The 17,170-nt window shown below is 49.0% G+C and overlaps 1 protein-coding gene across 1 annotated transcript in view; it reads right to left on the reverse strand.

Moving 5' to 3' along the window:
- Positions 1–16,455, reverse strand: part of C8BH16orf96 (chromosome 8b C16orf96 homolog) — a 29,019-nt gene extending 12,564 nt beyond the window's left edge. The window contains exons 1-6 of the mRNA XM_028894876.2: positions 15,487–16,455; positions 4,573–4,677; positions 2,474–2,554; positions 2,218–2,304; positions 640–2,143; positions 18–103 (exon numbers count right to left, since the gene is read on the reverse strand). Coding sequence (XP_028750709.1) covers positions 18–103; positions 640–2,143; positions 2,218–2,304; positions 2,474–2,554; positions 4,573–4,677; positions 15,487–15,906 — 2,283 coding nt within the window. The 5' untranslated portion in view covers positions 15,907–16,455. The remainder of the gene's footprint in view (positions 1–17; positions 104–639; positions 2,144–2,217; positions 2,305–2,473; positions 2,555–4,572; positions 4,678–15,486) is intronic.
- Between the last annotated feature and the right edge of the window lie 715 nt (positions 16,456–17,170).

Here is a 17,170-nt window from a genome sequence, read left to right on the forward strand (position 1 = left end):
CTGACCATGACACTAACCTGTAGCCTGGCTTTCTGGAGGTTACAAATCTTTTCCTCCAGGACATTCACTACATTACCAAGCTTTCCAGAGCTTCCCATGTTAGCTGAAAGTGAAAAGAGGAAGTGACTGTTAGAAGGAATGATGGGGTGATGGGAGAGCTCCCACACTTGTGCCACGTCCCAAAGAGATAAAGTGAACCTGGGGGTGACTTGAAGAGGATGGTAAATGATCTGATGCAGTTTTTAAAATCTTCACAAAAGAACATATGAACCAGGCATGGTGGTGCACACCTTTAATCCCAGCACTTAGGAAACAGAGCCAGGCAGATCTCTGTGAGTTCGAAGCTAGCCTAGTCTACATAATGAGTTCCAGGACAGCCAGAGCTATGTCTTAAAAAAAAAAAAAAAAAAGCTAAGTGTGGTGCTGTATACTTGTAATTATAGCACTCAGCAAATGGGGGCAGGGGGATGAAAAGTTCAAGATAAAAAGAATAAATTATTAAGAGGCTAGTGCTTAAGCCAAAGTATGGGCTTTGTTTGGTTAATGTTTGAATGCAGACCTCGTTGAGGAAGCCTAAGGAGCCAGACTACAGGGAGGCCCTGAGCCTCTGCTGCCCTCCCCATGGTTGGCCAGGCCTACCTAGGTAATTTAGGCGCTGGTTCAGGTTGGTTGACAGATGGGCAACCTCTTCTTTCAGGGAGTCATGCCTGATAGGAATCTGGGCTATATGGCTCATGGAGTACTGGACAGCCTTCTTCTTCTCTTCAGGACTCACAGCCTGCATGGCGCTTATCATGGCCTGGGACAGGACTGATTTGGTTCTGGTGGGTTGAATGGCTGGTGTGAAGTCTTCAGGTAAGTATTCCAGCTCATCATCACTGAAGGGAAGGAAGCTGGTGGCCCCACGGCTAAGTCCTGCCCCCAGGGAATCTGCAAAGGCCCCTAAAGGCCCTGCTGCTGCCACGGTTGAGGCTAAAGAAGCCATTTTGGTTGCGGGAACATCTTTGACTGCCTTGGCAGCCACTTTGGCTGCCTGGGCAGCTGTGTTTGCTGCAGCTGCATAAGCTGCAGCAGTTGCTACAGCTACGGCAACAGCGGATCTCAGCTTCTTAATGTTTAATGAGTCCTTCGTGTGTGCTGCTGCGGTCTTGTCCTTCCCGGCCTTATCTTTGTGGACCATCTCCTTGGGAGCTCTGTCTTGGGGAGCCACATCTTTAGAGGCTCTGTGCTTGAGAGCTCTGTCCTTGGGGGCTCTACGCTGAGGCATCCTCTCCTTGGGAATCCTCTCCTGGGGAGCCCCTTCCTTGGGAATCTCCTCCTGGGGAGCCTCTTCCTTGGGAATCCCATCCTGGGGAGCCTCTTCCTTGGGAATCCCATCCTGGGGAGCCTCTTCCTTGGGAATCCCATCCTGGGGAGCCTCTTTCTTGGGAATCCCATCCTGGGGAGCCTCTTTCTTGGGAATCCCATCCTGGGGAGCCTCTTTCTTGGGAATCCCATCCTGGGGAGCCTCTTCCTTGGGAATCTCCTCCTGGGGAGCCTCTTCCTTGGGTATCCCATCCTGGGGAGCCCCATCCTTAGGGATCTCTTCCTGAGACTCCTCAATGTACTCATATTGATAGTCAATTTCTTGAAGATCTGAAAGCCGCTGGGCTCCTGCTCTAGGACCTTGGTGTTGTGGCAGTGGCTGAGGCCATGATGATCCAACTTCCATGGCTGGGAAAGGAGCCCTGTACATCTGGCCTGGAGGGCCAAATGGACCTAGACTAGGCTGGAAGGTACCCATAGGCCAAGCGTTAGCCCCAGGCAAGCCTCTTGGTGGTAAGGGCCATGCACCTGGGGCAGCCAGTCCAGGTCTAGACCAAGGGGCTTGGATGAAACCAGGCCTCCCACTAGGTCCTGGTACATTCCCAGGCCCAAATGCAGACCCGGTGACAAACTGAGACATGGAGGCCTGAGCCTGCTCTGGCCCCTGAGGGCCTCTAAACTCAAGGGCCTGAGCGAGCTCCTCCTCCTCAAGGGCTCTTGCAGCTTCAAAATGCACTACTGTCTGAAAAGGGATGGCACTGTGTTCCAAGGCAGTCTCTGGAATGGAGGACAAGCTCTGCCATGCGTTGGACATATCCAGTTCCGGCTTAGAAGGTGCCTGCAGGGGAGGGGGCTGAGTTGACTGTCTGGTCTCATGATACCTTTACCCACTCCTCCTCCTCCTGCACTCACCTGAGTGAACATGGCCTCATGGAGGCCACTCCAGAGCACCATGTCCTCAGATTGGGGGACAGAGCGAAGCCTGTCCTGGAGGGTAATCTGTGCAGTGGGATGGAGAATGAGGGTGAGCCAGGGTAGGGCTGGGGTGGGTGTTGATGGCATAGGTATGACTGCCTGTTCACTGAACCCCTTTCCAGACTCTGCTGTCCTTTACACCCATTCCAGCTCCCACTGCCCAGGGCAAGAGACCAGAATCCCAGGATCTCACCACTTCCCGCTGCAGGGCACCCAACTTCCGGTTCTGTATTTTCAAGTCTTCACAAACAAGCTCCATTCTTTCTGGGTTTACCTGTCCAGGAAGCCTAATCTGAGGCTGGGGTACAGGTTCTGGTCCCAGCCTGGCTGCTTCTCAACATATTAGGTGACTGAGTTTGGAATGAAAGAATGGAATTTTCCAAGAAAGAAAAAGGGTTCCATAGATTAAAGAAAAAGTTTGGGAAGTGCCAGGCTAAAAACATTCAAGTCTCTGAGCTTTTCAGAACACTGAATGTGTTGAACATTAAAAGATCTTATCTGGGCAGTGATGGCACAGGCCTTTAATCCCAGCACTTGGGAGGCAGAGGCAGGTGGATCTCTGTGAGTTCGAGGCCAGCCTGGTCTACAAAGTGAGTTCCAGGACAGGCTCAAAAAGCTACACAGAGAAACCCTGTCTTGAACCCCCTACTCCAAAAAAAAAAAAAAAAAAAAAAAAAAAAAAAAAGAAAGAAAGACAGAAAGAAAAGAAAAGAAAGAAAAACCAACCAACAACAACAAAAAAGAATCTTCATGAGAAAAGTTGGCAATGTAGCTCAGTTGATAAAGTACTTGCTTAGCATATATGAGACCCAAGGTTTATCCCCAGTGCTGCATAAAACCAGGAGTGATTATGCACGCTTGTAATCCTAGCACTGTGCTGTGGAGCAGGAAGGCTGGAAGGCCTAAGTCATTCTCTGCCCCCCGTCGGGCTGGAGGCCAGGCTGGGCTGTGAGAGACCTGTCACAGAGCAGATGAAAATGAGACAGAAAACAAATCTGCAAGAGCTGGGCCACGAAGGAATTGTTTCTCAGACAGACTTCCCCAAGGTGTCCTTTCTAGGTGTACGGCCTGCTTTTGTGTCTCAACTTGACACAAGCTGGAGTCATCAGAGCAAGAAGCCTCAGCTGAGAAAATGCCTCCTTCAGACCCCACTGTAAGACCTTTGCTCATTTAGTGATCAATGGGAAGGGCCCAGCCCAAGGTAGGTGGTGCCATCCCTGGGCTTCTGGTCCTGGGTTCTATAAGAAGGTGCGCTGAGCGGGCCATGGGAAGTGATTCAGTAAGCAGCACCCCTCCATGGCATCAGCTCCTGCCTACAGGATCCTGCCGTTGGAGCTCCTGTCCTGACTTCCTTCAGTGCTGAACAGCAATGCTGAAATGCAAGCCTAGTAAATAATAAAACCTTTCCTTCCCAACTTGCTGTGTGGTCATGGTCTTTGGTCACAGCAATAGAAATCTTAACTAGGACACTACCATTTCAAGGTCCTGCTTCCTGACCCAGCCCCAGATCATTCTGACACTCAAATGCCACATGAAGCCACACTGCTTGGGGGTAAAATGACTCGACCTTGGCTGCTTTGCTGGCCTGGAGGTGAATGCCTGCCTCCTGACTCCAGCTCGACTGCACCAGCCCTGGGCTGGATGGAGGCTGCTGTCTCTTGCTCCAGGCATTCTGTGCCGTTCCATGGTTGGCTAGGCCATGTTCAGGCTGATGACTTGGAATTACAGAAAGAGTTTGTGTGTCTGCGCTCTGTTTTTTCCTGCTTCTTAGTGTGGTTAATGCTTTCAATGAGGAGAGAGCTGGTGACACTGAATTCTGGAGTTGCCAACTCTTGGACAACTCTAAGCCTCCCAGCACATACAAAGTGGCTCACAACCATCTGTATCTCCAGTTTCAGGGGATCTGATACCTTCTTCTGGCCTCTGCAGGCACCAGACATGCACGCAGGGCACAGACATTCAGGCAGATAAAACACCCATACATATAAAATTAAAAAACAAAACATGTGTGAAGCAAATTAGAAAGTAAAACAATGAATTCTATGATTTATCCTAAGTCAAGATGAACTGGGTCTCTGTTACTGATAACTGATGCTTAAGGAAGGAGAGTGAGGAATGTGGGGGCCACAGAAAGTTTGGGGACAGGACAAATGGCTAGGGTGGGTTAACCCCTTCGCTTCCCTTTATGGCCACATTCTCTAAGAACAGGCCTTCTAGAATTTTCCTTACTGCCTTAGCCCCTAGAGGTCTAACCAGCATGGCAACAAAGGGTAAGGGTCGAGAGATGGCTACCTTTCCAAATATATACTTCATCAGGTCCACGTCCTTCTGGAGGGTCTCAACAGTGTTCTTGAGTGCATGAAGGTCAGTGAGCAAGTCCTGCAAAGTCTTCATAAACTGCACATGGAGAAAAGGGGGAGACCCTGGAATCAGGTGGGACAGGACTAAGTCAGATCAGAAGCTCTTGCTGACAGCCATCTATGGGATCCTCTCGGTTCTCGGAAGGCTTAAGATGGATGTACCCACAAACCAGTGTGTGTGTGTGTGTGTGTGTGTGTGTGTGTGTGTGTGTGTGTGTGTGTGTGTGTGTGTGTGATGGGTATGGCCATGATGGTCTTGAGAGGAACAGCGCAAGCAGCCCCCATGCGGGAGCCCTTGGAGGATCAGAAGCAGGGGAGCTGGGACTAGATTTCCATATTTACTTATTTTAATTAAAAATGACCTATTGACTGTTTAACTGGCTTTTAGAGGCACAGTCTCTGTATACCCCAGGCTGGCCTGGAACTTACTATGCAGCCCACACCAACCTAGAATTCTCCTGCCTCTGCCTCCCAAGTCCTGTGAATTCACATTTTTCTTTCTCTCTTTCTTTCTCTCTTTCTTTCTCTCTTTCTTTCTTTCTTTCTTTCTTCCTTCCTTCCTTCATTCATTCATTCATTTATTTATTTATTTATTTATTTATTTATTTATTTATTTATTTGAGACAGGGTTTCTCTGTGTAGTTTTGTGCTTTTCCTGGGACTCACTTGGTAGCCCAGGCTGGCCTCGAACTCACAGAGATCCACCTGGCTCTGCCTCCCAAGTGCTGGCACTAGAGGCGTGCGCCGCCGCCACCACCACCACCACCCAGCCGAATTCACATTTTTCAAAGATCTCTCTGACAACATGTACAGACTGACTCTGGTTGGTGGCAAGGTAACCTCTGGGATGGAACTCATGTTTGCACCGGTGGGATCATGACTCAGCTCACAATGATTGGGACTTTTTAGGTATTGAAATGGCTGTGAAGGGAAAGTGATTATGTATATAGATGCCCCAATGTATAACTAACATTCAGCAAACAGCAAAATGGCACAAGCCAGTACCTATGGTTATATGCAGGGCAAATGTATGGAATTTTCCATTAAAAGGTGGAGAGCCAGGCGGTGGTGGCCCACACCTTTAATCTCAGCACTCAGGAGAAAGAGGCAGGTGGATCTCTGTGAGACCAGCCTGGTCTACAGAATTCTGGGACAGTCAGGGTAACATAGAGAAAGCCTGTTTGGAGGAGGGAAAAGAAAGGAAGGAAGGAAGGAAAGAAGGAGGAAGGGAGGGAGGGAGGGAGGAAGGGAGGGAGGAAGGAAGGAAGGAGAAGAAAGGAAGGAAGAGCCAGGTACATGCTGTCTAAAGCACACGTATGGTGTGCTCATGCATGCAGGTGCATATCTGTGTAGCCCATCGGTCGTCCTGGGTGTTGTTCCTCAGGTACTATCCATCTTATTTTTTGAACCAGGCCTCCTTGATTAGTCTAGGTTGAGTGGCCAGCAGGTCCTCCTGACTCTGCATCTGGCACTGGGATTCCAGGCACAAAACACCATGTCTTTCTCTTCTTGTGCTTCTTTCGTTCAGCCAAGAGCACTGCCTTTCTTTCCCCCACCCCTACTCTCTTTCTTCAAGATACAGTCTTGTTATGTAGTCCAGGCTGGCCTGAAACTTGAAGTCCTTTACCTCAGCCTCAGCCTCAGGAATGCTGAATTTCCAGGGGTGAGACATATTTCAAACTCAAAGTCATAAATAAGTTGAAAATAAAAGAACAGAAAAAGATACTCTCTGAAAGCAGTAACCTAGAGAAGTCTAGAGGGGTGTGCCAGCACCAGACACATCGGCACTTACCGGCTGCGGGAGCAGCGTTCACAGAGGCATTTACTGGGGCTGACGTGACTACATCACTAAACAAATATCTCAGTGCAGTGGCTTAACCTTTGTCTTAAGACACTGAGACAGCTGGTAGTGATGGTTCATGACCATAATCCTCAAAATCAGGAGGGAGAGGAAGAAGGATCAGGAGAAAAAGGTCATCCTCAGCTACATAACAAGTTTGAGACTAGCCTGGGCTACACAAGACGGTCTCAAAATTAGCTAGCTGCTGGTCATGGTGGTGCATACATAGAAAGACCCTGTCTCAATAAACAAACAGCCAGGCGGCGCGGCGGCGGCGGCGGCGGCGGCGGCGGCGGCGGCGGCGGCGCACACCTTTAATCCCAGTGCTCAGGAGGCAGAGGCAGGTGGATCTCTGTGAGTTCCAGGCCAGCCCGGTCTACAGAGCGAGCATTTGCAGATGACATTGTCTTCCACTCAGAAAGTACTAAGGTGGGGCTGGAGAATACTTCAGTGCTCAAGAGTACTTGTTACTCTTGCAGAGAACCTGGGTTCAGTTCCCTGGACCCATATGGTGATTTACAACCATCCTTAACTCCACTTCCAGGGAACACACTCTTCTGACCTCTACTGGTACCACCCAAGTCTGTGGTGGGATTAAAGCGTGAGTCACTATGCTCAGCTCAGCCAAAACAATTTTAAAGAGCCACATAGGAGATCTTGTACTTCCAGATTTCAAACATTACTGTAAGATGAAAGCAGTGGTACAGTTATGTGGTGCTGGGGTCCCAGCTGGGGTCCGGAGCACAGTGCCCTGGCTTCTATCCCCAATACGGCAAAAAAGAAAAAAGAAGTGTGGGATTGACGTGAGGACAGATGTACAGATCAATGGAGCAATATCGATAGCCTAGAAATAAACTGACAAGTTCACATACTAATTAGTAAAAATTTATTGACTTTATGTGTATGAATCTGTTGCCTGTATGTATGTCTGTGCACCACATGTGTGCCCCACAAAGGCCAGAAGAGAGCATCAGCTCCCTAGGACTACAGTTACATACAGACGGTTGTGAGCCACCATGTGGGTGCTAGGAATTGAGCCTGGGTCCATTGGAATAGCAGCCAGTACTCTTCATTTTTAACCCTTAACCAATTTTTTTTTTAAAAAAGATTTATTTATTTATTACGTATACAGTGTTCTGCTTGCATGTGTCCGTGCAGGTCAGAAGAGGGCTCCAGATCCCATTACAGATGGTTGTGAGCCACCATGTGGTTGCTGGGAACTGAACTCAGGACCTCTGGAAGAGCAGTCAGTGCTCTTAACCTCTGAGCCATCTCTCTAGCCCTTTTTTTTGGGGGGGGGGTGTTTCAAGACAGAGTTTCTCTGTGTAGTTTTGGTGCCTGTCCTGGACCTCTCTCTGTAGACTAGGCTGGCCTCGAACTCACAGAGATCCGCCTGGCTCTGTGTCCTGAGTGCTGGGATTAAAGGCGTACGCCACTGCCACCCATCTTCCTTGACCAATTTTTAACACAAGCACCAAGATGATTCAGTGAGGGAAACGATCATTTGTTTAACAAACGGTGCCAGGATAATTACATATAAAAGCTGTCTCATATGGTGGCTTGTGTCTGTAGTCCCCGCTACTTGGGAGACAGAGCATAGGAGTTTGAAGCCAGTTCAAGGTCTTTAAAAAAAGAAAAAAATGGGAGTGGGGTGTGCTAGAGAGATAGCTCAGCAGTTAAGGGTACTTGGTACTTTCTAGAGGAACTGAGTTCAGTTCCCAGCACCCAAGTAACTCCAGAGGCTCTAACGCCCTCTTCTGGCCTCCAAGGGCAAATGCACTCACTTGCACATACACACAGACACAAATGCACACAACATAATTACAAACAAAAATAAAAACAAATATTTTTGGAGATGGAGTCTTTCTATGTGGCCCTAGCTGTCCTGGAACTCAATAAGTAGACCAGGCTGGCCTCAAACTCACAGAGATCTGCCTGCCTCTGCAGCTGAGTATTGGGATTAGAGGTATGCACCACCACACCTGGCTAAAAATAACTCTTTTTAAAGAACCTGCAGAAACTTGTTCATCAATGTTCATAACAGCACTAGCAATACTAGCCTGAAGTGATACAAACCCAAATGTCCATCAGCTGATAAATCAAATGTAGCATATGCACAGAAACACAATATTCCTTGGCCATAAAATAACAAGGTATCGGTAAATGATTTGGCATAGAGGTTAACCTGTGAAACCCTGCAATAAAATGAAATGCTGGAAGCCCAAGGGGGTAGGAGTGGGGAGTGACTGCCAATCATTAAGGAATTTCTTCTGGGGCTCTTGATAATGTCCTAAAATTAGATCGCAAGAGTCACACAATTCTGTGAATGCACTACAGCAAATCAATATTGGAATCCTGGAGCTTGCACCCCTGTCCCCACAAATGCCAATGAGCAGAGACAAGAATTGAATCTGGGAGTTGTGCTCTGTTCGAAGAGCAGGTGATCCGAGAAAACAGTGATTTACCGTCCTAAAACAGCTGCCTCTCGCCTGGCTCTCGCCAGTAGGCTGCAGGAGGAGGCCAAAGGCCGTCATCTTGCCCCTCTGCTTAGGTCATCAGACCTGTGATGCTTGTGTCTCTGCTGTAACCATTCCTTGAACTTTCATTTTCTGGAAACTGAGTCTAGTCCTTGTCTGCTAGTGCCAACCCTGTGTTCTTCCAGGCTCCACCTAGACCGGAAAGCTAACTCAGGACAAGCAAGCCAGTAACTGTGTGTATGCTAAGCTCTTCACAGCATGTGTGCGGATGCCATCCTAGAAGATGGAATACAAAAATGCCCTATTTGCCCGACCCCCACTCATACAATTCATATGTATGAACCACACACAGTTCCATACATGAATTCTCCAGTCATGTGAAATATTTTAACAAAGTAGTAAAATTCTGGCATTATTATTTCTGTTTTGTTTTGTTTTGATGACAGGGTCTCACTATTTAGCTCTGGCTGGCTGTCCTGGAACCTGCTCTATAGACCAGGCTGGCCTTGAACTCACAGAGCTCCACCTGCCTCTGCCTCCCAAGTGTTAGGATCAAAGGCGTGCACCACCATACCCAGCAATTTTTTCCAACATTTTTATTTTAGAAACATCATAACATACTCTATCATACTGTTACTGCTAGCCTGGAGGTGGTAGTGCACACCTTTAATCCCAGCACTCAGGAGGCAGAGGCAGGTTGATCTTTGTGAGGAGGCCAGTCTGGTCTACAGAGAGAGTTCCAGAAAAGCCAGGACTACACAGAGAGACCCTGTCTTGAAAAACCAGAGTCACTGCTAACTCTGTTGAAAGTGAGAATGATATGATTGGATGAGTTTTTAAGTCCTCGTCTACTGTGGTGGGAAAGTGTTCTTCCGAAAGACCTGTGTGTGATATGTAGGACCCACTGTCCATTGGTGATTCCTCTCCCCTGTCTCCCTTTGAGCCACTCAGGGACCAAACACCTTGAGCAGGAATAACTTCCCTCTACAAACACAGCTAAGCGCTAGGTAGGGCCACACGTGAAATCCCAGCACGGGGAGGCAGGGGGATCAGGAAGTCAAGATCATCCTCTGCTACAAGGTAAGTTTGAGGCAGTCTTGGCTGCATGAGACCTCATCTCAAAAACAAACAATAAGCACCCCCTATCCCCCAAAAAAGATATCTGGAAAGATGGACGAATGTTTGGGCTGCCCGTAAGAGAAGGCAGCAGGGTAAAGTAGGGCTGTGTTCAGGGGCCCAGCTGCTGCCTCATGTGCCTGGGATGTGCCCTGGATCCAGGAGAAGAGGAGCCTTAGGGGAAGGGCCAATGTCTTCCTCTGCCTGAAGCACTCAGGCCACAGACTGGACTGAGATGGAGCTGAGCTCACAGTGAAGTAAGTCCAGAAGCTAACCAGCCCAGAGCAGACAGAGAAGCTGGGCTTGTCCAAACTGTGACTGCTCCCTCTCCCTTTAAGAGGCACACCAAGGGGTGATCCCACACGGGCTGACTCAGCCACATCCAGAGCTGTGAAAAGTGGGGATGACATCCCTCCAAAGGAAACTGAAGAATGGAAAAGTACTTCGCAATACTGTGGGAAGGGTGATAACAGAGTCCAAAGTGTTTGTTACTTACTATTCCCACAGCAGCACTGACCCTTTCTCTAAAATCAACACCTGTAAGCAACATTTCACAAACCCAAATCAAAGTTAAAACCCAAATCAAAGTTAATTGTAATGTCTTTTTTTTTTTTTTTTTTTTTTGGTTGTTCAGACAGGGTTTCTCTGGCTGTCCTGGAACTCACTTTGCAGATCAGGCTGGCCTTGAACTCACAGAGATCTGCCTGCCTCTGCCTCACAAATTCTGGGATTAAAGGCGTGCGCCACCACAACTTTAATCCCAGCTGGAACAATCTTAATAACAAAGAGCTAATATCATTCTTAATTTTCTCCTATGAAGCCAGGTACCAGAGTCATTCATTAAGAAAATCCAAGGTTTCAATCAGACAGGGACCAACAAAGGCAGCTATTGGGAGATGAGTCTGGCAGGGGTGGGAGTGGGGTGGGGTGGTGTCAGGGAGAGGCCTGCAATTTGGGGAAAGCCTGCTAGAGGGCGCTGGTGCACAGGTACGGGGTGGGGGGGGGGTGAGGGCCGCGGCTGGCTGTGCTGGTGACAGACTGGGTTACAGTCTGGAAAGGATGGCTGAGGCTTTCTCCTTTCTCCCTTTCTCTCCCTCCCTCCCCTTCTCCCTTCATCTTTCCTTTCCTTCCTCCCCTTCTTCCTGAGAAAAGGATCTGGCTATCTAGCTACAGCTGGCCTGGAAACTGATATGTAGACCAAACTGACCTTGAGATAATCCTGCCTCTCCAGTTCTCCGGTTACAGGCTTGTTACTCACACCCAGCCCAGAGCCAGGTTTCCTTTCTTTCTTTTTTCTTTCTTTCTTTTTTCCTATTTTTCTTTTTTCTTTCTTTTTCTTCTTTCTCTCCTTCTTTCCTTCTTCCTTCCTTCCTTCCTTCCTTCCTTCCTTCCTTCCTTCCTTCCTTCCTTTCTCTCTCTCTCTTTCTTCAAGACAGGGGTTCTCAGTGTAGCCCTGGCTGTACTGGAATTCACTCTGTAGACCAGGCCGGCTTTGAACTTAGAGATCTGCCTGCCTCTGCCTCTGAGTGCTGGGATTAAAGGTGTGCACCACCACTGCCGCGCAAGCCTAGGTCCTCACCAACAGTCCTCACCTGTGTCAGTGGGCAACTGCTGGTACCTGGAAGTGTTTCCAGTTGCCATAAGCAGGTGGTACTCCTGGTGTCTGTGGCTATTACCCAGCATCCTCCAATGCACAGCACAGCTCTAAGCCGCAAAGAATGACCCTACCCACAATGTCTATAGTACTGGAGTAGAGAAGCCTGCGATCTAAACCTACTTAATAATGACTTGTTGTGGGACAAATGTGTGACCTTGGACTCTCCAAGGCCTCTTGCCCACCATGGGGCAGAAGCCCCCAAGCAGCCCAGAGAGAGGGTGTGGAAAGGTTCAATGGCGGCCGCCCTCGGCATCTGTGACGCCTGGCCTGCCCTCCTCACTGTGCACGCCCACACTCAGCTGGGCAGCCTTCACTGCTGCTGCACCAGCTACCATGGCAACCTCTGCCAGTGGGTCATTGTGGTAACCCTGGGCAACCTCGACCAGGCTGGACTAGGCAACCTGCTCTATCGACTGGGACATTCCTTACCCATAAAACAGTCCTCTGAGGGTTTCAGTGCCAGGGCCAGACCTGTCCACGATACCTCTCCAGAGCTGGATAGGTGATCTGCTCAGGCACTTGAGAATTCTAGAAGTCTTTATTCACCAAGGCCAAAGACCATGGAGGCAGGCTGTGGCTAGCACTTCTGACATTGTGTCCAATGGTCCATCCTGCCATAGGCCAGGCCATAGGACAGCCTTGTCTCCATGCCATAGGCCAGGCCATGGGACAGCCTCGTCTCCATGCCATAGGCCAGGCCATGGGACAGCCTCGTCTCCATGCCATAGGCCAGGCCATGGGACAGCCTCGTCTCCATGCCATAGGCCAGGCCATGGGACAGCCTCGTCTCCATGCCATAGGCCAGGCCATGGGACAGCCTTGTCTCCACAGTGCTGTCTTAAAGCCCCACAAAGCTGATGCTGGCCCAGGCACACCTTGCTCTGTTCTGTTCCTGCACACATACGTATCTTTCTATCCTTTTGCATAGTTGGAGGACATTTTCTTCCTCAGAAAGAACATCCTTTCTCCGTTAGCAATCACTCTTCATGCTGCTTCTTCCTAGAAACCACAAATCTACTCTCCGGCTGTCTGGACTTGCCTCTTCTAGACACTTTATATAAATGGACTCTCACAGCTTGGCTTTTCAGCCTCCTCCCTTCAGCAGGATGATTGACACACCATCCTGTGTTGCTTCCATCTGGCTGTGTTGGCCGGATAGGGCTCCTGCTCCGTCCAGCACTCCACAGACCCAGGTCCCTGTGTTCCCACAGGGTCCCAGGACTTCCTGAATCACTGAGATTGTATCCACCAGTTTGCCTGATCAGTCTAAATCGCTGGATGATAATAATGATGATAAGCATAGGCAGGGCACCTAGAATCTGGCTTGTATGATTTATAGTTAGTGAGAAATCTTTTTGCTTTTTTTTTTTTTTTTTAAAGATGGGTACTCATGTGTCTCAGACTGACCCTGAACTATATTTATCAAGGGTGACCTTGAGCCTCAGATCCTCTCCCTGCACCACTCAAGGATGCTGCCTCCATACCTGGTTTATGGGGTGCTGGGTCGGAACCCGGGCCTCATGCATGCTAGGCGGGTGCTCTATCAACTGAGCTATATCTTCAGCCCCAGTTTGTGTGAATTCCAACTACAATCCTGGGATGCGGAAACATCCATCCACAGTTATCAAGCCCCACCCTTTCCCACTAGCAGAAAAGGCTGGAATTATTGCACAGACCCATGCTGTCTGCCTGCTCACTCTGCCAGGTTCCCGCTGGCTTCTCTGTTTTGACCTGTAATGACCTCATATGCTCAGTTAACCTGTGTCTCCTCTTTTCCATCTGAAAACTAGAATAAGCACATGCCTCGTAGAGTTACAACAGAGCTTAAAGGTATACCAGAGGCAAAGTGTAAAACTCATGTGGTACACAGGGAGCACTCACTTCTCCTGGACGGGGAGCACTCAGTTCTCCTGGACAAGGAGCACAGCGGAAGGGAGAATAAAGAAATGGAACTGATGTGAAACCCCCAAAAGTCAGGAGACAGGATATTGAGATGGTAGGGCATGTTTCCTTAATCATCTCTGCAAACCCATGTTGAAGATTTCACCCCCACAGTAGCTAGGTCAGGCCCAGCAGCCCCTCTGTGGGCGATGTCCAGTCCAGGCTCTCATCTGAGACTTGCTGGGTAACTGGCATAACTCTAATGACCCTGCCCACGTTGGAAGTGAAAGAGTCCTTCCTACATCTAAACTCCTCTCAAATTGGTGACAGTTCCTCACTTCTCTCTGGCACTGGGTTTTGCTAACCATCAGGGCTCACAAACTGGTGGAGTGTGGACAGAGGTGTCCCTGGACCCAGTGCCCAGTATGGCTTCACTCCCAGTCCTGACCTGGAACCTTGCACCTGGTCCTCGCAAACATCATCCTTCCCGGCTGGCACACACTTTTAACCCCAGCACTCCAGAGGCAGAGGTGGGCAGATCTCTGTGAGTTTGAGGCCAGTGTGGTCTACAGAGAAGTTCCAAGACAGCCAGGACTATTAAACAGAGAAACCCTGCCTCAAAAAACCAAAAAACTAAAAACAAAACAAACAAACTTTGTGTGTTTTATATGATGGTGTGTAAGTGTAGGTACACATGTGTTGTGCATACAGTGGTCAAAGGTCAACCTCGGGTGTTACCTCTTCTCCCACCCAGTCTGAGGCGGAGTCTACTACTGCTCTGTAGGACAGGATAGCTGGCCCTTGAGTTCTGAGAATTTTCCTGTAACCCCCATCTCACTGTAACTGAATTGGAATTGGGCCTAGAAAGATGTCTCAGCAATTACTATTCTTTTTTTTTAAGATTTATTTATTTATTATGTAGACAGGAGAGGGCGCCAGATCTCATTACAGATGGTTGTGAGCCACCATGTGGTTGCTGGGAATTGAACTCAGGACCTCTGGAAGAGCAGTCAGTGCTCTTAACCTCTGAGCCACCTCTCCAGCCCTGAGCTTTTACTATTCTTACAGAGGTCCTAAGTTCAGTTCCCAGCACCCATGTTGGGTGGTTCATAACCAGCCGTAATTCCAGCTCTAGGGGGATCTGACACCTTCTTCCCTGCTCCAAGAGTACCTTCACACATGTGTATACAAACACCCAGTCAGTGTCACACACACACACACACACACACACACACACACACACACACACACTTGAGAGAGAGACAGAGACAGAGAGAAGGAGGGAGAAAGAGAATTTAAAAAGAAAACTGGCGTTATAGCAACCGACTGCTCTGTCTTGTACATGGTTCGGGGATCTGAGCTCATCCTCGTGTTTACATAGCAAACACTTTACCCCTGAACCATCTCCACAATCCAAATCAGCTAATTTCAATAAACAATTCACCACAGAGAAACCCTGTCTCGAAAAAACAAAAAAATAAATAATAAACAATTCAGTGGTACTGACTCCATGAAGAAAAGTTCAACCTCCACCACTCTGGTGGAGTTTCAAACATCTCCATCACTCCAAAATGCAATCCCATATCCACCAAGTTACCATGCCCTGCGGCTCCTGGAAACTGCCAATCAGCCTTCTGGGTCTGTGCATTGCCTAGTCTGGATATTGCACAGCAGTGGAATCCTGTATTATGTTGTCTGTTGTGTATGGCTTCTTTCCTCGGTATGCAACTAAGGATCTTGGCTTTTGACTGACTCCAAGCTTCCACCTATTCTCACGCCATAAGTGGACCTGTCCCATCACTAGGGAAGAGAGGGGGGGGAAGATGTCTAGGAGGAAAGGTTGGGTCTAGAGCGCTTCTCCAGGACAGAGTTTACCTTTGCTATGGCTTCCTCATTGCCCTCCACTCTCTTCAGGATCTTGATCATATTCCACATTTCCTCGGCGGGCCGCTTGGCCCCTTCGCTGGCCTCTAGCAGCTGCGTAGTAGAGGGCATGGACCTTATCACAGTCACCTGACTCTCTAACTTTTGGAGACGCTCCACCACATTGTCGAAGACATTGCTGAGCCTCCTCATGGGGTTGATGATGGGCTGGGCTTCTCCTTCCCTGGGCATGAGCACCACCTGTGAGGTCTGAAGGAAATCTTCTTCCCCTGAAAGAACTTTCTTGAGCCCACCGATTTGGATGTGATCCAGGATGCCCTGGATCAGGAGATGAAGGGCCTTGAAGTTCACCACCCCACACTGTGGTATGGCTATGTTGGCCAGCTCGGCGAACGTGACCGAGAAGCTCATCCTGCCAAGGGATGGGTCGATGTGGCAAGGCTTCTGGGTGTCCTTGGGAACGAGTGGTGACTTTCAATGATCTGAACTGCTGCACAGACAGGTCCCAAGAGGCTCAGGGGGGCAAGTCATAACAGTCAGCAAGGAATGGCCTCTGTCCTTGTCAGAGCTCAGATCAGAGTCTCTGGTTGCTAGGACACCAGAGAACGTGGCTGAGCGAGCATGCTTATGAGAGCTTAGAGTGGGGTGGGTGTTCATAGGTGAGCCTCACCCAGAGGTGTTCAATTAGTATTTGACGGTGCTTCAGGAGTGAATGGCAGCCTTTCATTCAAGCCCTCTGATTATATAGGGCTTATGTGGCACACAGGGAGGTAATGGAGAGGCAGCTCACTCCTTGGAAGTCTCTGGAATCAGTACAGAATACAGTTTTCATGGAGTCATAAAGGCCCGGGTTTTAAGAAAAGAGGAAGAGAAAAGAGCCTGAAGAATGAAGCGGGTTTCTGGATGTGGCCAAAGACACCTCCGCCCCACCCTAACAGCACCACTCAGGCACTTATTCCTGAAGAGAGAAGGCAAGGAGGTGAGGTCATGTTATGTCCAAGTGTTGTATGTTCCAGTAACCCAGGTGATAATGCCTCTGGAGTGTTGGGCTCCTAGGCATGTGTAACATGCTAGGCTTCATTGCCAGATGTGGTAGTGTGCACTTTTAGTGCTAGCCCTCAGGAGGTAGAGGCAGGAGGATCTCTGAGTTTGAGGCCAGCCTGGTCTACAGAGTAAGTTTTAGGACTGCCAGGGCTACATAGACGCAGAGAAACACTGTCTTGGAAAAAAAAGAAAAAGATGCTGAGCAGAGAGGTGGGGTTACTGCACACAACTGGACAAAGGGGGGGCGATCACATAGAGATAAACAAGGAGGTGGGTTTATGCTGTACAGGTGAAGCAATGAGGCAGGTGAGCTAATCTTCAGAGAGGCAGTCTCAGTAGCGGAGCATCTTCAGGCCATAAATACCCTACAAGAGAAAGCTGTGCTGGCTGTTTCCTACACACATGGACTAGAAGAGAAGACTGTGCCATCCCTCTGCATTCTTCTAGACGTGTATTTAGTTGGGGTTCTCCAGAGAGAACAACAGGGTGTAACTGTAGAGACACCACATGACGGGAGTTATGAGCATTGCCTCTTGTGGTTATGGAGATTGAAGTCCCATGGCAAACTGTCTGTAAGCTGGAGACCCGTGAATGCTGGCAGTGTGACTTAGGCCAAGTCCCAAAGTCTTCA

The sequence above is a fragment of the Peromyscus leucopus genome, chromosome 8b, assembly GCF_004664715.2.
Source record: "Peromyscus leucopus breed LL Stock chromosome 8b, UCI_PerLeu_2.1, whole genome shotgun sequence".
In the NCBI taxonomy this organism is placed as follows: Eukaryota; Metazoa; Chordata; class Mammalia; order Rodentia; family Cricetidae; genus Peromyscus; species Peromyscus leucopus.